The 27507-nt window shown below is 47.5% G+C and overlaps 1 protein-coding gene across 1 annotated transcript in view; it reads right to left on the bottom strand.

Annotated features, from left to right (window-relative positions):
* GDPD4 (glycerophosphodiester phosphodiesterase domain containing 4) overlaps positions 1–22032 on the bottom strand; it is a 38431-nt gene extending 16399 nt beyond the window's left edge. The window contains exons 1-4 of the mRNA XM_039701118.1: positions 21228–22032; positions 6344–6552; positions 5638–5741; positions 4781–4874 (exon numbers count right to left, since the gene is read on the bottom strand). Coding sequence (XP_039557052.1) covers positions 4781–4874; positions 5638–5741; positions 6344–6526 — 381 coding nt within the window. The 5' untranslated portion in view covers positions 6527–6552; positions 21228–22032. The remainder of the gene's footprint in view (positions 1–4780; positions 4875–5637; positions 5742–6343; positions 6553–21227) is intronic.
* Positions 22033–27507: the final 5475 nt, after the last annotated feature.

The raw sequence follows: 27507 nt of genomic DNA, 5'->3' as shown, positions 1-27507 counted from the left end.
CCATGGTTCTCATGCAGAACTTCTTCACATAGTTCCATACCTAAGTAACCAGTGAGTCTGGAGATTAACTTTACTCCAAGAAACACTTTGCTGCTGTGAAAATGCAGAGGTCTATGCTCAGGAGTCTAAATGCCTGGGGAAACTTCCTAACCACTATAAAGGATCATTTTGGGACCAGTATCACCAGGTATCAGGGCTTAGAGAAAAATATCTGTTCGTAGACATCAGTGCTCCACTGAGGAAGATCATTTATGGTGCAAGTCCCTCCAGACTGTAAGATAGTGGGATTGTATGAAACTAAGATAAATAGACTTCGGGGAAGAGGGTCTTTCTCTTGAAACTCGACTGCAAGTTGTTTCCTTTCCATTTACAAACACACTCTCTTTCCAGGATCATGCTGATTTGAAGCAAGATATAAGGCCAGGTTGGATGGGGCTTTGAGCAACATGGTCTAGTAGTAGACATTCCTGTCCATGACAGGGGGATGGGAATTAGATACCTTGAAGGTCCCTTCCAACACAAATTGTTTTACAATTCTGTGATAAACTCAGCAGTGAATGTAAGTGCTTTTTGACATGTTGGTTTCCTGCACCCAGTACAGGATGAGTAACATGGGAGCAATTGAGAGAGAACTGAAGTACTGCTAAATATCTTAAATCAGCCCCAAGAAAACAAGCTATTTCAGGGTGACAAAATGAGAGCAAAAAGCCACTCTGCTCCTTTGCTGCAAGTGATGTTACACAAAGACCTGGTCCTTGCATACAGTAAAGCCAAATATTTAGAACATTCTGAGCCAGAAGGGACACACAAGGATGTGTGTCAAAGTCCATCTTCTGGCCCTGTGCAAAATCACATCAAGAATCACACCATGTTCCTAAGACCATAGTACAAATACTCTTGAACTCAGGGCACTCAGATAGATTTGGTCCCATGACTACTTCCCTGAGGAGCCTGTTCCAGTGCCCAACATTCCTCTGGGTGAAAAACCTTCCCCTAATTTTTAACCTAAATCTGCACTCACTGTTTTATGATATTCCCTCGTGTCTTCTTACTGGTCTGTCTACTCCAAATTACTTCCACACACTTTCTGGGATTGTCTAATATAAGTACAGAGGGCTTAGGTAATCAGTGTGTTTCTGACTAATACTGCCAAGGTTAGAGTGAAGATCCCTCTTGCCAATCCCATAATCTCCCAGAATCTTACAGCCGCCAACTCTTGCATTCTTCTCTTCTTTAAAATGAGGTGTGGAAGTGTCTCCCCTCCACCTTCTACCTGCAAAATGGGGATTAAGGGATGCTTCCCAGTGTCAAGAGAAATAAATTCACTGCAATGAGAATTTAATTTTTGTCTCCCTCTTTCTGCATGTCCACAAGGTTTTTCTGCAAAGCATGGACAGGAGCTGCTTAACTCCACTCTACTTCAGCATGGGAACTACCTTGTAATCATCTCAATACTTCTGGTGAGGTGTGGGCAGGCTCTGAACCTACACTACAAGGAAATGCAAGCAGGCACTTAGACACTTGGCTCACCTGAAACATCTGCTCACTCAGATGTTCACAGCAGCTGGATTAATTCACTTTATGGCAAAAAACTCAGAACTTGTCTGGTACCCCAGTCTCTTAGGGATGGAGTTTTTTGAGGTCACAGTTTGGATTTCAGTGTCAATGACACTATTTTGTGTCCTCTCCATCTATGAGTGAAGAGGTCACATCACATCTGAACCTCTTCACTTTGTACAGTCTGAAGTCACCCTCTCACAACCCTTAGAAAAAAACATGGTTGAATTGCAGAGAGGCAAATGTTATCTGCTGGGGTTTGAAAGACTATACAAGAAAAGATTTTTCTTCTCCACTGAGCATAAACAGTTCTGTAATTACACCCCTCAGTTTAACCTTTTAGCCATAATGGGGATAAGAAAATTGTTTTGGGGAGTGGTTGAACAATTGAATTAATTGAAATTGATTGTGTGAACAAATTACAATGATGCATGTGGATGGAGAGCATATTTGTCCAGACAGTTAGCGCTTTCTTGTGCAGCATTTTCTTCAACCACTTGTGCCTGGTGGGCAGAAGTCTGTATGCTTCAGTGGGTCACAATAAGGTCATGGAAGCAGGCTTGCAGGTTCCAGCTGGGCGCCATCAATAAGAGAGGGTATGGTATTCACATGCAAAACCAGACCAGCTACTGGTTGATATCAAATCTTTCTGCTCCAGCAAGGGACCAGGGTGTTCAGTTTTCATCACACATTTTTCCATGATGTGATGGGCTGTTCATGCAAAACACCACCAGAAAACATCACCTAGGTGAAGGTACTCTCCATCCAACACTGTTCAACCAGAATGTGGGATGTAATTCATCATGGCAGAAACCTATTTGGCCATCAGTTGTCTGAAATATATTAGAACAACCCACCTATGGCATAGTTCCCACACTGAATGACTTATTTAGATGTGGAAGGGCTGAGTTACTCTTACCAGCCTGTGATGCTCCCAGTGTTTTGCTGGGTGGTCCATCAAAGCCTTCAGTGAAAGGGAAGCTCTGCAAAAATTGGTGGAGGGGTGGATTCCTGGTAGAGTCCTCCTCTGAAAGAGCTCTGCTAGGATGAGCTTTGCCCAGCCACAGTTGCTACAATACCCTTCATGTTTTCAGATAGCAGGAGCGTAAGTGGTGGCAGTGATAACTTTCCTTGCCCCTCTTTCCCTCAAGACCTAGTAACATTTAAGTAGCAGCATCACACCCCCAGCACGGATGCATGCAGCAGTCTTGCTACAAAGGACGTGTTGGCATGTTGAGGCTGTCAGGCAGGACAAGTGTCCTGAGAAATACCCAACAGCTTTGGATGGGTCACTTAACCGCTTCATAAAAGCAGGAAGCAAATGGACCTTCCCTGCAGGGGCTGTTCCTGGAGCAGAGGAACCTCTGAAGTGCTTCTCCTGTTGTCTGATACCATCCAGACTACTTGCAATCTTTCAGGTTTATCCATGCTCACCCTTCTGAGGAAGGCAAATATTGTTAGCCTTGTTAGACAGAACTGAGAGGCTTGAGAGGAAGAGGATGATGTAGCTACATAATAAAGAGTAAGACCAGGACTGAAGGAAACTGTGTAGGACACCAATTTCACTTCATGTCCTCCATCTTCCTTTCTGGCTTTACTTTGCCCATCACCTGCTCTGATAGCTTGTATTCACCATATCCATAGTGACAAAAACCTGAAAATGCTCAAAGAAAATCCACTACTTGGACACTGGCTGACATTTGGATTCAGACAGAGCATGACCGAGCTGACACATCAGCCTCAGGGGTCTTCAGCCTCTTTAAGCCCAGGAAATTCTGTAAAGCCAGTTTCTAGCATGGGCTATGGTGAGTTAGTGTGATCCTGAGGTTGACTCCAAATCCACAGCCTGCTGAGCACCATCTCAGACGTATCCGTGTCATATGGGCATCTCTGGCAAAGCTCTGAGTTGCCCGAAGTAGTATTGCAACCACCAAACTACCCACACTACTCCATGGCCCCTGCAAAAGCCAGGTAGGCTTTGCTGAATAATAGCCCATGAGCCCTGGAGCCACCATGGTGTTGCAAAATCCTTCTAATTAATTATTGTTGTTAGTCCCTTTCAGAGCTCAGTCAATCCACATCTCTTTCAATGCTCTTGATCGCTGTGGGCATGAACAAGCCCCTGTCCTATTTATCACTATGGGGTTTTTATCACTATCACTAGAATACAAATTCTATTTATTTGTACTTCATCAGGAAAAAAAGCACCCCAGAAACCAATTGTGTTAGGTACTGCATGGACAAAGCCAAAGGAGGTTCCCTGTCATGAGCAATTTACAGACTGATTGTATGATGACACATCAGGGAATGGGTAAGGACAGCAGGAATGGATGATAAAAGCTGGTTGTCTTGGTCACAGAGGTGAGACAAAGCCATAACCTCACCTTCAGCACCTGGCATTTCCAAATGAAAGTCAGAGTAGGCAAGGGACTGATGTGAACTCTCGTGCCTGCAGTCAAAGTGAATTCATGGCCTATAGCTCTGGATGAAGAAGGTGGAAAAACAGGTGCAAATCTGTCTTTATTTGAGAGCTTTCTTATGAGGGGAAGAACAAAAAAAAAGGATGATTAAGTAGAAATTTTAGGAACATTTTGGGGTTGGTATGTTTCCCTAACTAAAGCAGACATTATATCAGAAAATTTCACAGGATTTGGAAAAGTGAAGATTTCAGGAACCTCTTTCAGCATAAACTTCAGCAGTGTTTTGTGACCACATCTACAGCCTCTACCTGGAGAAAATCCTCCAGCAAAGCAGAGTCAGTCAAGAGAAAAAGTTCTGTTCTCCTTCCTCTAGTAGATCTTTTTATCCAGGATTAGAAGCATAACTCAGCTGTGATGACATATCACCACCACCACATGACTCAGAGCCCCATATTTCCCTGCTGCCAAAGCAACCATTTTTAGTTCCCTCTAAAGCAAAATCCACACACTGCTGGGTCAGCTTTCCTTGGGTTCAAGGAGGAATTGTATGCATTTATCAAAGGGAAATCATTGAAAGAAATCACAGAAACGACACCTGGCTCAGAGACTCCTGAGCTGAAACTGGTCATTTGCAGGTAGATACGGGGAGAAAGTACTGTAAATGCTCATTGTGTTCCAGATCATTTCCCAACTTTCACTGTCTAAGGATCATATGGAGGACTAGACTGAGCTTTGGTCTGACACATTAAAGCCACCCCTATGTTCACCTTTCAGGACTACAAATCAAGGTCAGCATTACTTACCAGTAACAGTGAGATGTATGCGAACAAGACTGCAGCCACAATCAGGATAACAAGAGACCAGAGAAACCAGAAGCCCAGATTCCCATAGTTATACCTAAAAATAAACCAATTTAAAACTGTAACAGTGTTTTTGGTTAGCATGTGGACTAGAGAGGACCAACAGCCTTCTTCCTTGAAATTCTGAAATTTTCTAAGCAATAAAACAAAGAAAGGTAGAGAAATAGCCCATGCTGTAACATGCAAAAGTGATTAGGAGCCTCCTTCCCAAAATCCCTGATTGCATCAACCATCAGACTAAAACACATCATTATACCTTTCCTTCCCATAATATTTGAGCAGCTTTAATTTAATTTTAGGGGCCAGATTTGCATAACTGTTGCCTACGTAGTACAGAAGGAAAAGATATGCATAAATCCCTGATGATTATTTCTTACTTTTGAATTTGGGAACACGGAATTCTCTTTCAGTGAGATAGCTGGTGCAAAGCCTCTGGTTCCAGCCACTATATTTCTTGACATGGAATGGGGGAGAAAGGGAAGGAGGAAAAGAAAAACTCAGAGAAGGAAAGATTATTTAGTCCCTTCCATTCACAATTTTTGTGACGATGATTCTCCTCTTTCTCCTAATTTCACATTTACACCTAAAAATTGTACCCAAGCAAAGACCAAGTCTCGGCACCTCCAGAGTCACTGGACATTCAGTTAGGATGCTGTAACCAAGAGTTTATGGTGCCAAATCTTTGCTCCAAGACTAAAGTGCCCTGTTGCACCAGAGCTGCCCCACAGGGTGCTCATCCCTTCCCAGTCATCCCAGTGACTGGCCAAAGGGGTGGAAGAGGGGGAAAAGATGGTACTTACCAGTCAAAGCTGTTGTAGTCATTTTTACCTTCACCCCACGTGTACAGAAAGACCAGAGAAAAGCAGAAAGCTGCAACGAGCAATGGGAAAAACATGCATTCCCGCTGGAGAGGGAGAGGAAGGACAAGCAGTCAGAGCTACGGCCAGCCCAGAGCAATCAAAGCAAATGGCAGGTACTTTCAGACTGTCCCTAAACATATGTAGCTTGGTGTTGGAATTCTAACTGAAGTAAATATAGAGGGGAATTCCCATCCTGTCCATTGTAACCAGGAAAATGTCCTCAAAAGCATACTCTCTACTACTCACTCTTGTGGAAAACTCATTACTTCCCAAATGAATGGGATTTTAACTACTTCACATGAGAGGAAATTGCACTGTAGAGCAACCTTCTTTACAATTCTTACTGCCCACCCAACCTTAATGTTACTTCTTTAATTTGATTCTATGGCTTTGAGATGTTTCACTGGCCAGGAGAGGTTGGTGTAAAGTCCACATTTATTAGCTGTGTGGTGGCACAGACAAATTGAACCTGCCACAGAAGCAGCAATTCATCAAGCATTTAGAGCAAAATCTAAACAGCCCAATAGAACCCAGCAGACGCCAAATGATATTGGGCTGGGATTCTGTGTCGTCAACCCCTTGTCTGTTTAGACTTCCCTGCCCCAGTACAGAAATCCAAGTCTGTGCTGGCTTGGAGCTCACTTACCATGTTGCAGCAGCATTTCCCAGGCTCGGTCCTTTCGCGCTGGTACCGCTTCCAGCGGCAGCTGTAGAAACCAGCCAGGCAGGAGATGAAGGGCTGCTGCTCATACCTCTGTAGCAGGCTCCGACGGACCACCTTCAGCTTCCCAAGCTTCAGCCTCTTGAGGGTGGTGGGCCTGGCCTCCATCTGAGTGGCTTTATCTCATCTTCCTCCTGAAACAAGAACACACGTTTAACAGGGAGACTGTTGGGTAAGCTTTCCATATTTGAGAAAGGAGAGAAAGCTTTTCCAAGAAGATGCTGAGACCAGCAGGAAATGATGCTGAGAACATCCCAACTAATTTTGTATACCAAAGGGAGACGTTCAGCTAAGAAGGATGGTCACTGCAAATCCTCTTAGTAGTCAGTGGTGCCACTGGTTGTAACTTAGGTGCTCTGAGTCACCTTTGATGGTCTACCTCTGCCTCCTATACAGGAGGTTCTGGGAAAATAATTCATTAAATTAAGCACATTTCAAATTATGTCACATGAACCTGAATCTAGGATTAGCTATGGGAATTATTCAGCATCACTGTGACCTGTTTGAAACATGCTATCAGTTTAACTAGCTCATGTAAAAAGGCACTAAACCCTCCCCCCCAGGTACACAGCTCTCTTATCCTGGCAAAACTGCAGCACTGCAGAGACTGATCTCTTAAGAGATAATTATTACCTGGCTGAAACAACTTTACTTGGTACAGATTTTCAAGTGTAGAAAGACCAACTGCAAGGATGTACATGTGGGAGATCTATTCATAACCATAATTAAAAATAAAAAACTTTGTGGTAAATTGCAACCATTGTAGTTACAGTGAAGCAAACAGCACAGGGACTAGTGCTAGGTGAAGAGTGGTTCACCCAGCAGGGCACTACCAAGACTTCAAGGAAGGATTTAGGAAAACAGTTTTGTGGGGGCATGTAAAGAAGCCCCATTATACAGCTCTTCTTTGGAGTCGAGTTAGTCAAAGATTTTTTCTGTAGTGTTAAAAGTGCCATCACATCATTGAGTCCACATCAACCACGTTCAAATCCTGGAACACCTGCTGCAAAATCCCAGCTTAAGACTCAAGATTTCCCTGCTTTTTCAGATGTAATAGCAATGATTTAAGAAGAAGAATAAACAGTTTGCTGCACTATACACATGGATGAAACAGACATGTAAAGGGTTTGGAAATGACTCAGACCCCAGTGTGACTTTGAAGAAATCAGTGCATAAATCCTTGCAGACTGACACATCCAAAAAACTGACCTGTTTGCAGAAAGCACGAACAAATCAGAGACATCAGACACAAGTTAAAAGAGAAAAGACACTCCCCTTATACCCTTTCCAAATGCCCAGCCTATTGGCAGCTGGAGTACAAGGAAAGAGGATGGAAAGGAAACAAAAAGGGGGTTCAGTTTGGACCAGTAACTATTATGCAGCACTAAGAATGTCATGCCCTAAATGCCTTCCTAAGACAGATTTGTCTGTCCATCCAGGACAGTCATAGGGAATCACACACACTTGGATCTGGTGGGGTCAAGCCATCCCTAGAAGATCAGCAGTGCCAGATCCTGGCACCAGCAAGTAACCCTTAGTAAAAAATTGATGCCAATCTCATGTGGCAGGATGGAGATCCTGCTCTAGAATTCCAGAGCAGAGCTGGGGGGATGTGGCACAGATGACAGCTGATCTGGCTGGTTTCATCAGCTGGCCTAAAGCACACCTAGCATAAACCCAGCAATTACCAAGTAACAGCCACAGCTTTTGAATATATTTTGAATATATGAGCCTTCAGAGTTCTTACCAGAAGATTGTCACATGCCATGGGACTACAATATTTGTTACCTCCTAAAAGGATCCCCCAAAATATGAGTTCCTCTATCACCAAAGCACAGCATCCATTCTTGCTCAGCCCTTCTCCTTCAGCAATAGGAATTCAGGACCCTGGACCAAACCCGTAAGTTTTGCTGTCAAAGGCAAGCCCATAAGGTTTGCTGTCATCAGGTTGGTTACTCACATTCCCGGGTGTGGTACAAGGCTCACACATCAATATTTGTCTATGAGCACACTGGATTTGACAGGAGAATAGATTATGGAGATCCTGGAACACTGCCCACATCATCTGTCTGGCTACAGCAGTATGCCAGGTGTTAAACCTAGGTGTTAGTTTACCCCACATGAAATTGTCAGTGATGGAGATCCCACCATCTCTCAAGACAGGCTGAATAAGTCCTAACTTGCTTTATAATTAAAAGCTGGCAGGTTTTTTTTCCCAGTGTCTTGTCCCCTGCATTACAGTTATGGACACTACTTCATGCCTTGTTTATCATGGATACAGTGAGCATCTTAAACTCTTCCTGTTAGGTATTACAAGTACTCACATACAGATGTCTCCTCTTAAACCTTCTCTGGCCTCAACTATCCCAGCTTTTCTAGTCCTTCCTTGTAGGTCATGTTTCCTCCTCTGGAGAGTATCCTTGTATGGAGTGCACAGTCACCTGCTATTTGGGATTTCTGTGGCAATTCCCATGAGTTTTGGCACACAGTAGCCACAGTCTGTCCAGGTTACACCTGTTCATCCACAGCACAGGCTACTCGATACCTGCAGCATCCAGTTTCTCTCATGTATCAAACATCAGCTGGCCCTGAGCTTCTGAATGCTTAAATAATTTACCCTAGACTCAACCCCAGCAGAAAGGGAAAGGTGTTTTCAGCTTCATCACACAGCGACAGAATTGTTTGTGTTGGAAAGAATTTTAAAGATCATTCCACTAGATCAGGTTGCTCAGAGTGTCATCCACTCTGGCCTTGAACACTTCCAGGAATGTGGCATCCAAAACTTCTCTGGGCAGTATTAGAGCTTCATCTCAGAGTACTTAGGACACCACTATAATTAAGAATTCATTGCCTCCTGCCTTAGTCTTTCCAATGAAGTCACCTCTCCAAGCCCATGTGTTATTGGGAAAGGGACAGCTCATTGCAGCAGAGCCTGGGGAACAAGGGAGGGACAAACACAACCTGCTGTCCACAACCCCCTCCACCAGCCTCCAGTTCTCCCAAGAACATCAGGCTGGCCAAAGAAGAGCAAAAAAAGATGCCTTTCTCTCTGGCATCCCCTGAATCCCCATTAACCTTGCTGCCCAAGCAGTATCACTATGGCAATAACACCTTTCAGTATCAAGAGACTGGGAAAAACATAACTTGTCCCCTGCTTTAAACTCTAGCTTCTGCGGGCATCCATCCATCCATCCATCCATCCATCCATCCCTCTTTTCCTATCCTTTCCCTTTTTTCTTTCCAGAGACCTTTTCCCTCCTCTCCCAGCCCCCGACAGACAGAGTGATCTGACTCAGCTTCTCCTTTGAAGCCTGCAAAGGGGCAAAGAATTCTACAAAGGCAATAAACTGGGACTGAAATTTTATCTTGTCAAGTAGGGGACAGATGTTCTCTAGCATATCTCCACTCAAATAAATGAAGATGTAAATGGAGATCCTGTAGCACCTTCCAGTACCTAAAGGGATTACTATTGAGCTAGAGAGGGACTTTTGACAAGGGCAGGGAGTAACAGGACAAGAGGGAATGGCTTCAGACTGAAAGGAGGTAGGCTGAGATTAGATCTTAGGAAGAAATGTCAGTGAGCTCTTGTCCAAAGCAGAAACTATCTTTTCAATTCCCAGACCATGATTTGATCCAAGGCTTCTGCTCCCTCTGGGCATACAGGGCTCACCTGGTAAATGGGAGCCTTTGAGCAGCTTCAGAGACTGCTGGGTCTCTGCTGAGGAATGAAGCACACGGCTTACTTGAGACAATAGAAAATAAGTGATGCTTGTGTGGAGATGCAAAGGAAAGAATTCACAGGGAGAGGGAAGACCAAGGACAGCTCACCAAATTTGAGGCTGCTTCACTCTAAAGGCAGTGACTCCTAAGAAGAGCCCATCTCCCTCTACAGCTCTGCAAGATTCATGTCTTGCAATGCATTTACACTGTGCTGTTACTGCTATCAGCAAACAGTCCAGTGGCAACTCCTAGGACAAATCCAGGAGAAATCCCTCTTAGATGTGCCAGGTTTCACATGAGAATGAGGAAAACAGAGACAGACACAAGGACAGTCAGAAGGCTGTTTCTCAGTTAAAATGTACTCATATGTCCAGGCACTCCATTGTTCTCTTTATATGCGTCCTTCCAAAGAGGCATCACTCCCCCCCTTTTACCTCTGCATATTTTCCCTAGTCTCTACCCTCAGGTTCATCTCCATCTTCTCAAGTAATTGTGTTCCATTTAACACAAGCTCCCTCCTTACCAATCAGCCACCTTCCAGGTTCTCCATGACCCTCTGTCCCATGGTTTCATCCTTCATGGTTTCATCCATGGTAACCAATTGCCAGTCTGCTGCCACAGCTGGGACAAGGCAATTAGAAGCCATAAAAACATTATAACTCCCAAGATCTGGCTGAATCTGCAGTGCCTCAGACCACATCAAACACTGATTGAATTCACAAGTATCTGATCCCAAGAAAGATAATATCCCAGTAACTGGGCCCAACAACCACCTAAGGGGCAAACAACACCGAAACAAATGACAGATGCAGAAGCCAAAAAAAACAGTTCAGTCCTTGGCAGGACTTAGCAAGAGGCTTCACAGTCCTTGCATCTAGATTTGAAGCACGGTTCTCTTAAAATTCAGAGATCATCTGCAATTCCTGCCCATCTTTACCAGGCAAAGTTAAATGCATAGAGAAGGGAAACAGCAAACTTGCATCCATTTGCTGGAAAAGCCATGGGAGTAGAGAGCAAGCAAGTAACACACATCAGTAGGATGGCAAAGTTTAGGACTCCTTAACAAGTGAGGCATGAAAGCAGTAACATATGTTTTTCTGCTCCATAAACCCCGGGGACTTCAGGTTTTTTCTATGGCAAACAGAGACTTTGCTTGCAGATAAGAGTCCCCATAATCACAGGCAGTCAAACAGAGCTGCTGCTTTCCCACTGCTTGGCAGAGAGTGAGGAAAAGCATGGGAAATAGCCTGGGGTGATGAGAGAGGAAAGAGAAGGAAAGAAAAATCAGGAAATATGTTCAGCCACACAGCCTGAATGCTGAAAGCACTGAAAAGAGGAACCTGCTTGAGAGGCCAGCGCTTAGACAAGGATTAAAATCTTGTGTCTTTTTGGGTACTGGGGCTGGAGCATCCATCTTCCAAGGGGCAAAGGTACGGCAGCCAAATCCGGCATTGCCCTGTAGCTTTTTCCCTTGGGGCCTCCTGAGCATCTTTCCTTTCCCCTGCACCGAGGTGTGCCCCACACCGTACCTAACGCCGCAGGGGCTGTAAGGCGCTGTCGGCGGCGAGGGTCAGCTCCGGCTGTCCAAGGGGGAACCCTGAGCAGCGGCGGCAGGAGCGCAGAGCATCCGCAGCGCCGGGAAGCTCACGGCGGCGGAGCGGGCCAGGAGCGGGCGGAGCCGGGAGCGCCGCGGCGGTTTCGAACCGGCCCGGGAGCGCGAGCGGGGAGCGGCGCGGGGCCGGCCCGGGGCTGGCGCGGGGGGTCTCTCGCGGGCAGCGGCTGTCCCACCGGTTCTCCCAGCGGTTATCCCAGCACTCATCCCAGTGGCCGTCCCCGCCGCCATCCCAGCGGCTGTCCCAGCTGTTGTCCCAGCGGTTGGCGCAGGGAGGGCGCTGAGGCGCTCCAGCACCGGCAGCAGTCAGTTGCCACGGATGCCTCGAGACGATCAAGAGACCTCACCCCTAAGCGTCTGCAGGGAGGGTGACAAGAGGATGGAGCCAGGCTCCTCTCGAGAAACTGGTGCACAGGAAGCTCCACCTGAGCAAGAGGAAGAATTCCTCTACTGTGCAGGAACAGGTTGCCCAGAGAGGCTGTGGAGTCTCCCATTGGAGATACTCAAGAACCACCTGTGCAATGTGGTCCAGGGTGATGCTGCTTGAGCCGTGAGGTTGGACTAGATGACCCACTGAGATCCCATTTTGACCCATCACGACCCATTTTGATTCCATGATTTTGTGGTTGCAGGCTCTTTCCAGATCTTAAAAATACATTTCCCTGTTCACTGCAAGAAGAGAGTTGGGCAAAAAAAACTACATGGACAACAGGAGCCGCATGAGGGACACGGAGATGGTAATTTCTCGGCCCCTGAGCATGGCCAGCTTCTCCTAAGAAAAAGACAGCAGAAAGGAGTGATGCCCATTTCACTGTTTCCAAGGGGTTTGGAGAGAAAGTAAACCCCATGCCAGGACTAGGAGATGCCTTGAACCTGAGCTGAGCCTCTCCAGCATCTGCAGCTCCTTAGCCTGGAGATTCCTGCCACCAGTCTTTAGGGCATCACTTCCTGGCCTTTCTTCTGGGGTTCTTTCACAGCATCACACCAACAGAAGCGAAGGAGTAAAACCTCCTGGCAAGCTGCTGGTTGACCACTGTCACCATGAGCTGCACACAGATCTTGCCACTAGCCAGAAAGGCCAACAAAGAGCAACCTTAAACTGCATTTCTACCCTACAGTCTGCCCAAGGCTCTGGATCACAGTCTAGGATCCTTTTTATTTGACTATCATCTACCTTCAGATCTTCTGCAAGAAATTAATGAGGCGTAACTCAGGAAATGAAAAAAAATCAAATAAAATAAAATTAAATAAAGATAGTCATAACCTCCCTATGATAAAGAATATCATCTGCATCCTCTTCCTGACAGATAATAATTATAATTTATCAGTACAACTTTCAGCAGTTGCTTGATAAGCCCTGGCCTGGGATCCCAGGGAGTGGTATAGCCTGGGACAAACATGTGCAAGGCATGTCTCGTGCATTGCTTATCTGTTGGCTTCTGAGGTGGAAGAACACAGCCATTAGCAGAAAGAAACAACAGGGCTTAACATGGGACACAACCAACAGATGTGGATGTAGAAGGGGTTAACAAGGAATTACAGCTCCTGAGACTGCAGGGACAACGCTTCTCCATTCCATTTGTTGTAGTACACCTCTAACAGGCAGTGGCTGTGGCTTCCAAAGACATGGAGAGGTTTCCACCAAGGTTCATGCCCTGCCTTTTGGAACATCCTGCCACATTTTGAACAGACAAAAATAAAAAAGCCCATTTCAAATAAAAACTGCCAAAATCCTGTCTCTATACACAGGGTCTTACCCCATCACAGAGGACATCCAGGAGGAGCTGTGCTGGGAATGGGTGGTGTGCTCTGCTCAGCCACAAGTGCCTCAGCTGTGGGTACATGCTTTAAGGCAAGATCTTCTCAGGCAACCAGTTGATCTTCTGGGGTCAATTTGAGAAGCCCATGAGGAGCCCCCATGGCTAAGAAGGAGCGATACAGGTTTGGAAATGCTGCTGCAGCCCCAAATTTCTAAACATACTCCTGTATAGTGAAGCAAGCCTCACTTCAAGGTGAGATCTATTCACCTTGAAACAATACCCAACATGAGAATTTAGCATACAAAAGGCATTTTAATCCCCGGTTTTATTCCAGAGTGATCACCATAGAAAATAAAGCTGTAAAACTGAAACACAGTTTTGCACCAGGCACACTTTTCCTCTCCCAAATCCCTTCCCCAGGACTGTTTAGAGTCCATTTCTTCAAGATACCTCTCTCAAGAGTCTCACATGATCAGAGGACAGCACCACATCTCCTGTGAAGACAAACTGAGAGAGTTGAGGCAGTTACTGACTTTAAACTGAAAGAGGGTGGGTTTACATTAGAAATTAGGAATAAATTCTTCACTGTGAGGGTGGTGAGGCACTGGTACATGTTTTTCAGAGAAGCTGTGGCTGCTCCATCCCTGGAGGTGTCCACTGCCAGACTGGATGGGGCTCTGAGCAACCTAATGTAGTGGAAGGTGTCCCTGCCCATAGCAGAGGATTTGGAATGAAATTACCTTAAATTTCTCTTTAACCAAAATAATTTTATGATTCTGTGTTTGGAGTATGTTTGTCCCCAGTGTCCAGTGCCCAGTGATGGCTCATTATTCACAACCACTTGCAGAATCCTTAATCCTTAATCATACTTATCATCATTCGAAATTACAGCTGTTTTTCTTCATTTTCAAAGCACTTTGCAGGCTACATTAACAAATGTGTGCCTAGGAAATGATTGGCCAAGTCTCAGAGCATTTACAATGGGTTTTATACAAATGCTTTCAGCTTCACATGGAAACAGGCAAGGGGAAATCATCATGTTTGTAAAAGGGTCTCAAAGTGCTACAATAGATTTTCTCTCTTGCCTGCTAGGAGCAAAACGAGTGTTTTGAATAAAGCTGAATAGTTGCTTAAAAAAAAAAAAGAAAAAGAAAAAAAAAGAGAAAGAAAGAAAAAGAAGAGGTGGAGAAAAGTTTTTTACAAATGCCATGTCTTTGGCTGGACTCAGGCATAATCTGATCCAAGTGTTCTTGGGTACATGGGCACTTTTCCAGCACTGCAGAAATGAGCATGACGGACAGGTATCTTTGGCTCTGTTGGTGCCAGAACCCTCAGCAGAGTCTTTCCTCTGTTTTTGACCCTAATCAGCCTTCATATACCTCATATATAACCCATTATCTTGGGTTATACAGCACCTCTTATCTCAGTCTTGGGTTCCCACCCCAAAAGGACAGAACCCTTTGAGGAAGCCAGCACCCTGCCCCTTGGCAATACAGGTAAGCAGAGGCAGAAATTGGCCCCAAAGGGGTTCAGGAACAGCCACCTTCCATCTGTGATCACACAGAGACCTTCCATCCCCCAGCCAGATTCTGGTCCCAGATGGCAGCAGCGAACCGTCCACGTCTGGGTGTCACTTTGCTCACCCAAAGAGGGAATCAGGAGCATGGCTGAGGTTATACCTCCCCAGGTCAAGCGTGAAAACAGAGACTCAGCATGACCAGTTTGGGGTGAGATGCTGCTCCCCACACTTCAGCGTGGTCAACAGCAGAAGGGAAGAGTTTTGTTCTCACTGTGCCTGTGGTCAGGCAGTGTCACCAGCAGCAATGTGTGCAGTTGTTCTCAGCTAGCCCTGTGCAGCATGTGGGCACAGCCCCAGGCCCTGCCCCTGGGTGGCCCACAGCTTTCTAAGAAGTCACTCTCCCTCCATTGAAAAGCCACTGTGGGGAGGCAAAAAGTGCTTCCATGCCTCAAAGCCTGCCTGGGTGGGAGGAGGAGGAGGAATAAATCCCTTGGAAAAAAAATTAAAAGAGCTCAGAAAGGAGGGAAATATTTCTTTGAAGATATAAATCCTACTTTGTGTGTTTCAGCATGCCCTGGCTTGGGTCCCTCTCTGCTCCTGGGAATGCCTAAGCAGCTCTTTGTGCCCTGCCGTTAAGGGGAGACAAGGACATTGGAACACAGTGTCGGGGACCTTCTCCAGCCCCACAGCCCCACCAAGGGCTGTGCATCGCCCCAAGCATCACCCTTGGGGGAAGACTTCATCCCTGAGCCAAGAGGGGAGGAGAAAGGAGGTTTCCAGATTGCATATCTCTGCTCAGCAGCTCTGCCTGGACAAAGGACAGGGGCCCTGGACACCCACTGTGCTGAAGAGCCCAGTGCTGGCCCTCCCCCAGAGTGTGGGTGTTGAAGTTCAAGCCTTGGAGCAAAACACCCTGCAAGGAGGGGAGGAAAGGATGCTTTCCATGCCACCAGACAGAAGTTTATCCATTCAGTCATTGACAGTATCCAAATGCATGAGGGCTAGCCAGCTTTTGCACCATAAGAATGTGGTGCTGCTGTTCCTAGAGAAAAATCCTTTTTAGCTAATTAAACACTACCACAATTCTGCATAAGCCAGCTCAGAAAATTCTGAACTCATTTCAGAGCAACAGGATATTCTGACACACAAATCCCCCTGACCTAACCTCTGACTATGGATGCAGCGGAGCCATCACCCAGAGCCTCAGTTTCCCCGTTCAGGGTTGTGCCAACAGTGCCACAAGATCAGCAGGTGAGGATTGTATGGCTCATTTGATTTTCATCCATCTGCTGGTGTGAAACATGGAGTTTGCTTAGCAAAACAAGAAGATTAGCTCAGACAAGCCATGGGCAGAGCCTTGATGGAACTCCTCGGGGCCAAGGACACAAAGAACAGTCAGATCTGCTGGATCAGCACTCAGCAGCACTCACATTCCAGCATCCTGGAGGAAACAAGTAATTTCTTTAGCTGAGAGTTTGGGGCACATGTTTTCATTCTTCCCTTGGTCTTCCTGGAGGACTGGTTAGAATCATGGAATCATTAGGATTAAAAAGCCCTCTGACATCAAGCCCAACCATTAACCTAACACTGTCAAGCCTACCAACTAAATCATATCCCCAAATGCCACATATATACATTTTTTCCAGGTTACTCCACCACTTTCCTGGCCAATCTGTTCCAATGCTTGAGCACCCTTTCAGTGAAGAAATTTTTCCTTAAATCAAATCTAAGCCTCCCATGGTGCAACTTGAGGCCATTTTCTCTCATCTTATTACCCAGAAGAGACAGATGCCCACCTGGCCACAGCCTCCTTTCAGTGGTTATAGAGAGCATTAAGGTGCCCCTCAGTCTCCTTTTCTTGAGGCTGAGCATTTCCAGCTCCCTCAGCTGCTCCTCATCAGACTTGTGCTCCATCTCCTCTGTTTGAGTGGTCACCCTGATCACCCAAAACAGAGCCAGCAAAGAGAAATGGGCACAACTCAGCTCATGCAAGGGCAGATGTATAAATAAACCAGATGAATGGCCTCACACACATCCACAGTGCCAGGGCATGAGCCCAGCCCAAAATGAGAAGGCATTCACCCCTTAAACCCAACAAGCCCTGCCAGTTCTCCTTCAAGGAACGTCTGCATCCTGGCATGGAGAGGACAAGGCCACAACTGCCAGGGGGGCATCATCCTGTTGCCATACAAAGCAACAGCCACAGAAATTCTGTATGTGGGGTGACAATGAAGCAGTCACAAGAACCACAGGTGGGCACCAACAGGCTGATTGAGGGCAGTAGCACTTAACCCTACAGTGTCTCATTCTCACAGAAGGGCCAAAACCTCACTCCCCCATCTCCCCAAAGAGCATTCACCATGAATTGCAAAGGAATATAGAACAAGCCCAGCCTGTTGGTAACAGGTTGCCAGCTGGCAGCAGGGTGGGAAGGAAGAGGTCACAGCAGCAAATGTTAAGATGAAGGCTGGCAAATCTGAGGGATGGAGAAGATAAAAGGGTTGGTGTCATTCACCTGCATTTCTTGCAAGGATTGGGTTGTGCTCAATGAAAAACTTCTTAAAAGCTTTGCAGGGAATGAGAGCGCTTAGGACAGAGGCACCATGACCCCAGAGAACCTTTCTGACAGCTTTGAGGCATGAATCAATTAAAGCAATCACAGAGCAAAGGTTAATCAGTAGCAAGTACATCTTAAGAAGTAAGTAATCTTTTCAAAAGCAACTGATTTGCCAATTCCCCCCTCCCCCTTTTCTAAAGTGTCTTTTATTTCTCCAGCTCTGGAGACCTTCCAAAGTAAGGTCAATGATTAAGAGCAGCTGCCAAAAGGACCAGGCTGGGTTGATGGTGGCAGCCGGGGCTGCTGGACCAGAGAGGACAGGACCTGTAGTTGTCACAGTCCTGTGAAAATGTCTCAGGGGCTGAAAACCTTCCAGGGTCTTCCAGCCTAACTGGAGCAGATGGAAGCTGGAGAAACAAGGAATTGCTCACAGCTGCATTGGAGAACAGAGGAAAAGAAGCAGGAGAGTAAGGCAGGGACTGACTCTAAAGCACTTCTGCACAAGCAGTGAGTCCAGCCTGAGACTCCAGCAGGCCTGCAGCGATGCTTTGAGCTGCTCCTGATCACTGCCCTGCTTGCAGATATGTTCTTCCTTCTTCTAGCACCCAAAACTGGAGCTGACGTCAAAACAGCCCCGCCAGGCAGCAGCCACAGCCTCATTCACACATGCACTCATTCCCCCAGCCCTGCCCTCTTTCACTGCCTGCTGCTATTCTCGTGTTCCCTGCTTTTATTATAGCACCCCACCACCAAAGCTAACCCCTCACCCTGCCACCTTTCCTTGCAAGTGTCAATGAAAGAAAAGAGCTGGCACACTGTGGTGGCCCCAAGAGCTTTCCTTGGCACCAGACCAGCAAGGATGAGTCCCAGGACAGGGGTTCTCATCTCACTCTTGCTGCAGCATCATATGCACTCACATAGGCTACAACTGCTCAGCCAGCAGAAAGGACCTGGGCCATGAGCATGGAGAGTCCATCCTGACCCTGACAGCAGGTTTGCATCCTGCTTAACACAACATCTTCCCTGGAGACACCAGAAGTCTGGCAAGGCAAACAATGACAGGAGAAAAGGATCAATATGAGACCGGGACACAGGCATGTTCATAAAATCAATGTATCACAGAATGGCCTGGTGTGAAAGGGATCTTCAAGATCATCTGGTTCCAACCCTCTGCCATGGGCAGGGATATCTTACTGTTCAAGCCTCTGAAATGTCACTGTTTCTACTTCCCTCCTCTTTTCCTAGAGAGAGGAAAAGATTCAGCAAATGTCAATGTCCTGATGGTGGGGAGAATAACAGGGAACGTGACCAAAGATATCCTCTGTTTACTGGGATTTTATAAAATGCCAAGCCCTCGCCCACCAAAAGCAGCCAGCTGTGAGTCCTGCCTGAATGCTGCTGGGAGAGCAGTGTCCAGTTCATGAAGAAGAACAGGATGAGGACAAGATGCTGAAGAGAGGAGCACCTGCAGGCTGGTTGCTCAGCTCCCTCGCACCACGTGTCTGTAGCTGGAGCAGAGGGTGAAGTGTGGAGCCAAGCCTGTGCACCCTCAGGGCTCATCCTGCCGTGAAGGCACAGCCCAGGGTGCATCACAGGCCATGTCTCCAAGCTGCTCTACCCACACCAGCTCTTTCCTTTCAGTAAGATCTGTAACACAAAGGATTTTCTCCCACTTTCTATGCTCTCTGCTCACCCAAAACATAGCCCAGGACCCTTGTTTGCTGCACACCACAGAGGTGTCTGGGGCAGTTCTACAGGCCAACACACAGCAGGTCACTCCAGGATGAGGCACAGACCTCTTCCTACGAGATATCCTGGGACATGGAGTCAGATTGGGACCAAAGCCAGGCTGCTGCTGCACATGTGCATGGTGTTGCAGGTAATGACCACTGCAGAGCTCCCTGCAGCCTGTCCCCCATGAAAAGCCACCGAGCTGGGGCTTTGCCAGTGGGCAGGATCTGCTCCACACTGGAGCATGTGGGTCTCAGCTGGTAATGGTAGCTTCTCAAAGTGTCTGCACACAGCCAGAAAGGTTTGCCTGAAGGAGAGCCTCTGGGTTTGCAAAGAAAAGAAGGTCATACTGTCAAAAGGCCACAAACGTATAGAAAGAAAACCCAGCAACTTTCTCTTTTATTTTAGCTGATACTTTATCACACCAAGCAGAGCTGTATGGTAACAACTTGCACAGAGGTACATTGTGAGCTGCACACGTTCTCATAAAAAAGCTGACAAACTAAATTTAAAAACTGTGTTTCCATCACCAGAAATGATACATAAAGACAAGGTTTGCTCACCTCCTTGGTCCAATGTCATGGTGTAAGGAAGTCCCAGGACTGGTCGTGAGAACAAGCTTTGTGTTTGTATTCTCTGCAAGGATTTCAAATTGCCCTGAAAATCTTGCACAACTTTTAGACATTTCGATAGTAAAGTTATAAAGGAAGTGACACCTTTGTTTCCTTTCACATTTAGAACAATTTCTAATTAAAATCCAGCTGGTCTCATAGTATATTTTGCCTTTTCTTGTTGTAAAAATCTTTAAGGAAGAATCTGTAGGAAATTATTTCTGTTCTCTCTAGTCCTTCCACCTGGTATCATCTCTCAGAACTTATCAGGAGAGATGCTGCATTGTGAGGTCAGGATTCCCAGAGAAGTCTAGAAGTGAAGAGAAGGTGATGTACACCATGGGTTGGACGTCCAGCTAATCAAAGTTTACATTTTGCAACTTAAAGTTATCCCAGTGCCAGTCCCCAGGTTTACATCTTCCCAGTATCTGATACTGAATTAAAATTCACTCTTTCTTAGAAGCAAAAATTCCTCTGTTTCATTGCTAATTGTGGTTATGCCTACAAATGATGTGGAAGCATTCGGACCACAAAAGCAGCCTAAAGCCAGGGTCAAATCCTGTTTCAGCTGCAAACCGAGCTGCTCTCCAAAGAGTTGCCCATCAGAGCTCCCAGGGCAGCTGCAGCATCAGGGCAGATGGTGGATTGGAGTGTTGCTTCCAGCCTTTCTACCCAAGTCGTGATTATTTACAGCTGCTCCCAGATGTTACCTTTTCACGGGTTATTTGTTCCTGAGTCAAGCTCCCCGTTCACACGCTAGGCAAGCTCAGGGGAAGAAAGAGAGAGGCTCCTTTCTCCCTTTTACTATGGAAACAGCCCTTTATCCCGAGGACTGCAAGCGCTCAGCCGCCGTTCCCCTCCCGCCGCTGCCCCGGCCACAGCGACCCCAGGAGCCGCCGCCGCTCCCGCCTCATCCCGGCTCCCGTTTATCCGCTCAACAGGTCACAGCCGACCCATCCAGCACGGACCGGGCCGAAGCAGCTCTGCTGAGCACCTTCTCCTCCCCAGCAAAGTACCAGAGAGCCCCCCGCCCACAAATCCCCGCCTTGCCTCCCCTTTTGTTATCGCTTCTCCCTGTTCTCCGGCTCTCCGGGCTGCGTTTTTCCCTTCAGCCCAGGCGGGAGCCGGGTCAATCGCCCGCTGCCGCATCCCAGCCAACACTCAAACATCCACAGATAACAAAGGAAAAGTGGGAAAAACCTCGGTGCTAACTTTCAAGGCAAGCAGGGGAGAGGAGGCAGGGGGGAAGCTCGGCCGGCAGGAGCATCTCGGAGGGTTCGGAGGGAGGAGGGAACTCACCGCGCCGTGAGGCGCACGGACGGGTTGTTTCTGCTTTCCGCGGCTCTGGGGCTGCTGTGTCCCCTGCCTGTGACACTCCGGGACGCGAATGGTGGCACCGCTGTGTGACACCCGGTATTGGAGAGGCTGCTGGAGCCGTCCCTCCCACGGGAGGAGGGGCCATGAGAGGCTTAATAAATGCAGTCCCCAAGGCTAGAGAAATTAAAATCTCGCCATGGGACGCAGGCAGCTGCTCGTGGCATGGCTCTGGGAGAGACCCGGGACTTGGGGGCAAACCTGGGATTGATTCACTTATCCCTTGCCCACCCAGAATAGGAGAGGTTAGTGTTCACATCCCACCTTGGCAGAATTAAGTGTCAAAAGGATGGGGTTTGAGGAAATATCCCAAAGGAGATCTGGGGAAGATGTGTCATTGTTAACCCTCAGAATTAAAACTTCTGAACTTCCTCCATTAAAATATTTTTCACAACTGTAAGCCCCGGGCAGGAATCCACTGCACCAGATTTCTGAGCAACCCTGGATGCTAAACTGCTTATTTTACTTGGGTTTTTGCATGGTTTTGGGCTTTAATATCTAAATCCTATTAGACTTATAACTTCCTTTGAAGGAGGAGAGGGGACAGGTCTGTACAACAAAAGCAGGTTGGATTTTGTAACCTCCAATGCACTCTGGGCTTTCAGAGAGGCGAAATCCCATAATAAAGTTTCTCAGGATAGGAAGCTGCACAACCTCATGCAACTCCTCCTGCTCCATAAGAGCTCTTCACTGCAGCAGAAGCTAAACAAACATCCCCTCCCGCCCTGGAGGGCTCTCTGAAACACCACTGGTGCAGTTTTTCCATCCCTGTAGTTTCTCACATTGGGATTTTTCTTGTTAGAGGTAAAGACAGATCAGGGAGTCCCTCAAAAGCAAAATCAGCAAACTACCCTTGAAAACAGAAAGGGCAAGAATGGGCAGAAAGGATGGGCCAGCACTTTTTGTGCAGTTCACTTTACAAAGAGAAATTTTTCATTAGAAGATGAGCTGTAGAGGTGACAGCCTGGTTCACTCCAAAACTTAACGATGAGCAGAAGGCATAGAGGAGTTCCACTTTGGAACAGCCTTGCTAATCCTTCCTTAGCACTGGGTCCTAAAATAACATCACTCTTCCTGTGGAATTGGGAGAATTGGAGTTAAATAAATGCAGGAACCACAAGACGTGAAGGTAGAAGCAGCTGGTTCTCTTGCTGGTGGCTCTCCAGCTCACATTTAGCTGTCTGGAGCAAAAATGCACGGGGCTGTGTGGGAGCTTCCAGAAAAATTAGGTGCTTTATGGTCTAATTCCTAGAAATCTGATAAATAGGGCAGGAAAGGGTGAGATTTAGAAGACTGGTGGCACTAATGAGATTTAGGAAGCAGCAGCTTTTCCAGGTACCCTGCAGCTTTAATCTCCTGAGCTGATCCACTGGATTTTTCTCCTTATGTATTTGGGCCGTGTGGAGCCCAGCTTCGCCACGGGGCCACACTGAAGTCCTGAAGGTCCAAGACAAGGGGAAGCATGGCATGGAGGTGGCCTGGAAGGCTTTAAGGAGTAATGGAAAGCACAGAGAGCCAGAGCATTTTGCTCTGCCTTTGAAGACAGTAGTAGGGTCAGCAACTCCCCAAAAAAAAGTTCTGAAGGGCCTTCATCATCATCCCTGTTCAGGCTACCATTCTTCCAGCTGCTGCATCCTCACGGCGTGGATGAACCCCAAGGGTTGCATGAAGATAAAGGGATAGGGTTGAGCAACTTCACCTGCCAAAAAAAAGCTCTTTCAGTGGAGGTAAGAGCCTGAAAAATGGAAAAAAGCTTATTGAAAGCACTACCATAGCCTTACCTCCTAACAAGCAAAAAAAAAACCCAAATATCTCTATTCTCTGCCCAAAAATATTCCTGTGGTTTTGCTTTCTTCTAGGTATAGAGAAGCAAAGCATTCAGCATCAGTTTGCTCTCCAGACACCTGGCAAAGGTCTGACCACCTGGGCAGATGCTGCTCTGGCTTCAGTATCTTCAGCTCAGAGTTCATCAGCTTATTTTGAGCACAAAATCCTCACCCAGTGTTCCAGTCATTGTCCTAGACCTGCCAGAAACTGGGAAAAAAAGGCAAGCAAGGATCTGCTGGAGCCCTGCCACCAGCAAGTCCAGCCTTGGAGATTATGAGTCCATAAAGGAAATATCTGCAAGGAACTGGTGCTGTACAAACCCTCTCCAAGGGGAGAGCAGGGCAGGTCAGCCTTGAACCCAGTGCGTTTTGTCTCTGTGTCAGAAGATAAATCCAGGGCAAAAATGGCACAAACAGGGAGTGGGGATGGTGTCCCTGCCCAGCTGCCAGCCACATCATGGAGGATTTTGCTGGGAAATGAACAAATGTTCACACCCTCCTACCCTAAGTCCTCTCACAACACACTGCCTTGGCAGCATGAAGGGCCAGTGTGTCCCCACCATGTCCCCCATCCCACACAGCACAGTGGCCCAAGGAACAGCTCAACTTTCAGAGCAGGGACTCAGGCAGGTAACGATGTTCCCATGAGATTTGTGATACAAACGGCACAGTTTATGGCAGTTCCAGGAATGACAAGGGAGGTGGAGGGAGAGGGAAGTGACCTGAACTGATCCAAGCTTCAGACTCCCAGCCAGGGGAGAGCAGCATCTGCTTTTTTTTCAGCAAGTAGTATCCCACCAAAATCTCAGTCCCCAGAGGGACATAGGATGGGCTGAGAGGGAAGAAAGGGACCCTGGCCAGCTCCAAGCCCCATCACAAGAGAGCAGAGACTCCTCCAGTCCCTCGAGGCACAGCATGTCCAAGAATAAAGATGTCCACAGTCAGCTCCACATCAAGCCCCAGAGGATGAGGCTGCAGGGGAAGGGGCAGGCTGGGAGGTCCTCTTGCCATCCCCCAGCCTGAAGCCTTTGACACACAGCTCCAACACAGAAGACACATCAGCATCATCAGCATCAGCTGCCCCCAAATTGCTGGTGTGGGGAGACTCAGGGTGAAGTAGAGGCACAGTGAAAATGGAGAGCAGCAGGTTCTGCAGGATGCTGGCAAGCCTCCTGGGAAACCTGGGCTTGGCCCTCCTCCTGCATCCTGGGACATGTCCTTCACTAACAATTCTCAGGCTGCTTGGGTTGATCAGAGCTGTTTCCAAATGCACTTGCTCCCAAGAAATGCTGCTGTCCCTTCCCAAGGACTGGCTGTGGATAATGGTGCAAAGTCCAACCAGTTGAGCCCAAGATGTGGCAGTTTCTTCTGGAGTGTGCAACCCACCCAATAGAAAACATACACCAAGAGCCAAAATATAAACTAAAAAAACCACCTCATGCCTGCCAAGTTGCCAGGCAAGTCTTCCCACGTCCTGGGGCTCAACGAGGGGCTCTGAGCATCGTTTCTGGGAAAGCCACATCCCACAGGTGGGCAGGAAGAGACACCAGGCAGACACACCAAGAGCCTGGCTGTGGAGAACCAGCCCCCAGCAGGAATACAGGCTGTGTTCAGTGGATGGAAGGAGCTTTTACATCGTCCTCAAAGCAGCTGGTGTGGACAGACTCTGCCTCTCACAGCTGTTGCTGCAGCAGCTCTGATGTCCGCTCTCCCACGTCAGGACTGGCTGCTGCTGGCTGCAGCCTTGTCCAAAGGGAGAAAGGGACAGTCCTCACTCTTCTTCCATAGTTTGTGGCTGTTCTTTAAGAAACAGCATCATTTTGTCCAGAAATCAGGGAACTGCAGCACACGCAGGAGGATACAGCTTGAGGTACCTTGAGTGGCCAAGGGATTTCCAGAGGGGAAAATCACGCAAGGACCAGCGAGGAAGAGAAGGGTGTGATAAAACATCTCTCGGCCAAATGCTTCTGTGTCCAAGAAAGGTAACGTGGCAAATGGCGAGGGAGGATTGTGACAGGTCTCAGAAGTGAAGCACTTCAGAGTTTTGTTTCTTGAGCACACAGGCAGCACACACAGCTCTGTGCTGCCTCCTCCTCCTCTTTGGCTGGTGAACCTGGAGCTCAGTGTTAGCCCTGTCCTGATGGTTCCTGTCTCAAGAGTGATGGGGATACCTGCTACTCCTCAGTGGGGATGTTGCAGCAAGATCCCCCACTATTCCAGGGTAATAAACCACCCTTCAGGGAACTGAGCAGTCAAAGAGACTTGTGGGGAGTCAGAGGTGCTGTCCCATTTTGGACTAGCAAAGATGGTTCCCACCACTCAGGCTCTTAAAACTGTGACACTTGTCATCACCAGGATAAGTCCAGAGAACTCACTGGGTGCTTCTTACCTTTCACATGGTGGATGGCATGGACAAGGACATCAATGAGACCTCCCTTCCCCAGCACAGCAGTGCCAGTGGTGACATTGCCTAAAGCTCCCGCAACCACTCATGAGCACCCAACCCACTGTCCCTGTGCAAGGGGACACCTCAACTGGCTGGTGCCTGCTCTGGGGACACTGCCATCTTTCTGTGCCCCAGCACTGCCACTGATCTCATGCTGGTCCTTCCTGTGTTGGGACCTACCTGGTGGATTCTTCACAGTGGAAAAGAGATGGGACAACTTACAGTATCCCTGGGTTGGGCTGTTCCCAGAGCCTGGGGGGCTTCAGAGTGACTACAAAACACAAAGACCTTGAGTGAGAAGTGGGGATAGAGGCTGATGTGGTAAGAAAATGTGACAAATAGAAAAAAGCAGTGGATACTTCTCATCTAGAGACTCACTTTTCATGCAGCCATGAGGCTGGAGAATGAAAAGGAGTGGGACTGAGGGAATAGTTTCCCCCCAGTTCACTGCCCCCCTGTGCCAGTCAAGCCTCTCCCCTGTCCACCTTTGAGCATTTCAACTCTTCACTGGTGAGAAAAGAGAGGACTCTTACCTGCCCACTGTCCTCCAGGGCATGATCCAGGCACACCTGAGCCCTGGACACGTTTACAGCTGCACACAACCATGACCTTGGCTGCCACAAGAGCTGTTAGCCCCAAATTTATGCAGGTTAGTGGTTTTAGGGCGCAAGATGTGGGATGAGCCAGGGCTCACTTCACCCCGACTGCATCCACAGGGGAGGAGCCTCTGCCCAGCAGCCTCGCTTAGCCCTGCCAGCCCTTGTGGCATGGTGCCCCTTCTCCTTACCAGGCTTAACCAGTCTGTCTGAGCAGGCCTGGCCCAGCAGAAAGTCTCACCAGACCTGGGGGAAGCACAGGGGTGTCGGTGAGCACTAGGGATCCATGCTAAGGAGCAGAGGGCTCACACATAACCCAAGGTCTAGGGCAAGACATTGTCTTACAAGGCTGGTGCAACTTAAAAATGTGAGAGGAACAAAGCAGGAGGTGGGGTGATCACAAGGGAACAGACGTAGCACAACACCAGATTCCATGTCAGGATGGTCTCCTTATCCATGCCTGTGTGCCCTGGCTGCCTTCAGTGTGCATCCTCCAAACGAAATACAAAAAGTTCCTTTTTACGTTGCTCATAGAAAACGAGCATGAAAGGAAATGACTTTTGGGTGCAGCTGCCGAGAGAGGGCATCACAGCCCCAGGAATGAGAAAGGGCCAGGCAAGCCTCGCCAGCTCTCTGCTCTCCGTGCTCAAGCTACAGATCCTCCTCAAAGACGAACTTGAGAACCAAAGTTGGAAGTCTTCTGGGTGCTGCTAGAAAATGAGGGGACCCTCAACCTCTGCATCCTCTGCTCGAGGAGCTGCAGTGCTCCTGCAGCATGTGATAAAGAACACTCCTCTCTGTGGCACCTGCCAGCGTATTGCTTCTCCTACCACTCATTCCCCCATTCCACTCCTAAATAAACCAACCAATAAATCGTGCAGTTACACAGAGAATAACTGTTGCCACTAGGATTTAGCTGCCAGTTTGCTGTCTGGCTCAGACCCCTCAGAAGCTGTGTTTTCCCCAAAGCTCTTTGCTATCTTTCCTCCCCATCTCCCCCTCCACAGATCAGCTGATCTGATAATCAGAATTATTTATTTGACTCCCCAGCTATTAAACTATTAAAAAAGTCCTCAATAATTATTTGCTTTTAAATTTGATTATGAATTTACCTTTAAGAAAAGCTGCCTTGGGCTCTGAAAAATCTTCAGACAAGTTATACTTCACTGAAATCAACATCCACCATTCTGTAAAGCCTTGCCATCATTCATTGTCCAACATCTCCCACCACCCATCCACTGCTGGCAACTCAACCAAGTTCATCTCAAGAGAAGCCTCCAAGAAAGTTAGTTCTCCCCAGAAATCATGGATAATGGTAGCTAGTTAAAATAGACTAT

Source organism: Passer montanus, unplaced genomic scaffold (assembly GCF_014805655.1).
Source record: "Passer montanus isolate IOZ18808 unplaced genomic scaffold, ASM1480565v1 scaffold149, whole genome shotgun sequence".
NCBI lineage: Eukaryota > Metazoa > Chordata > Aves > Passeriformes > Passeridae > Passer > Passer montanus.
Note: the sequence above shows the minus strand (reverse complement) of the source record. Positions and strands in the feature narration are given on the sequence as shown.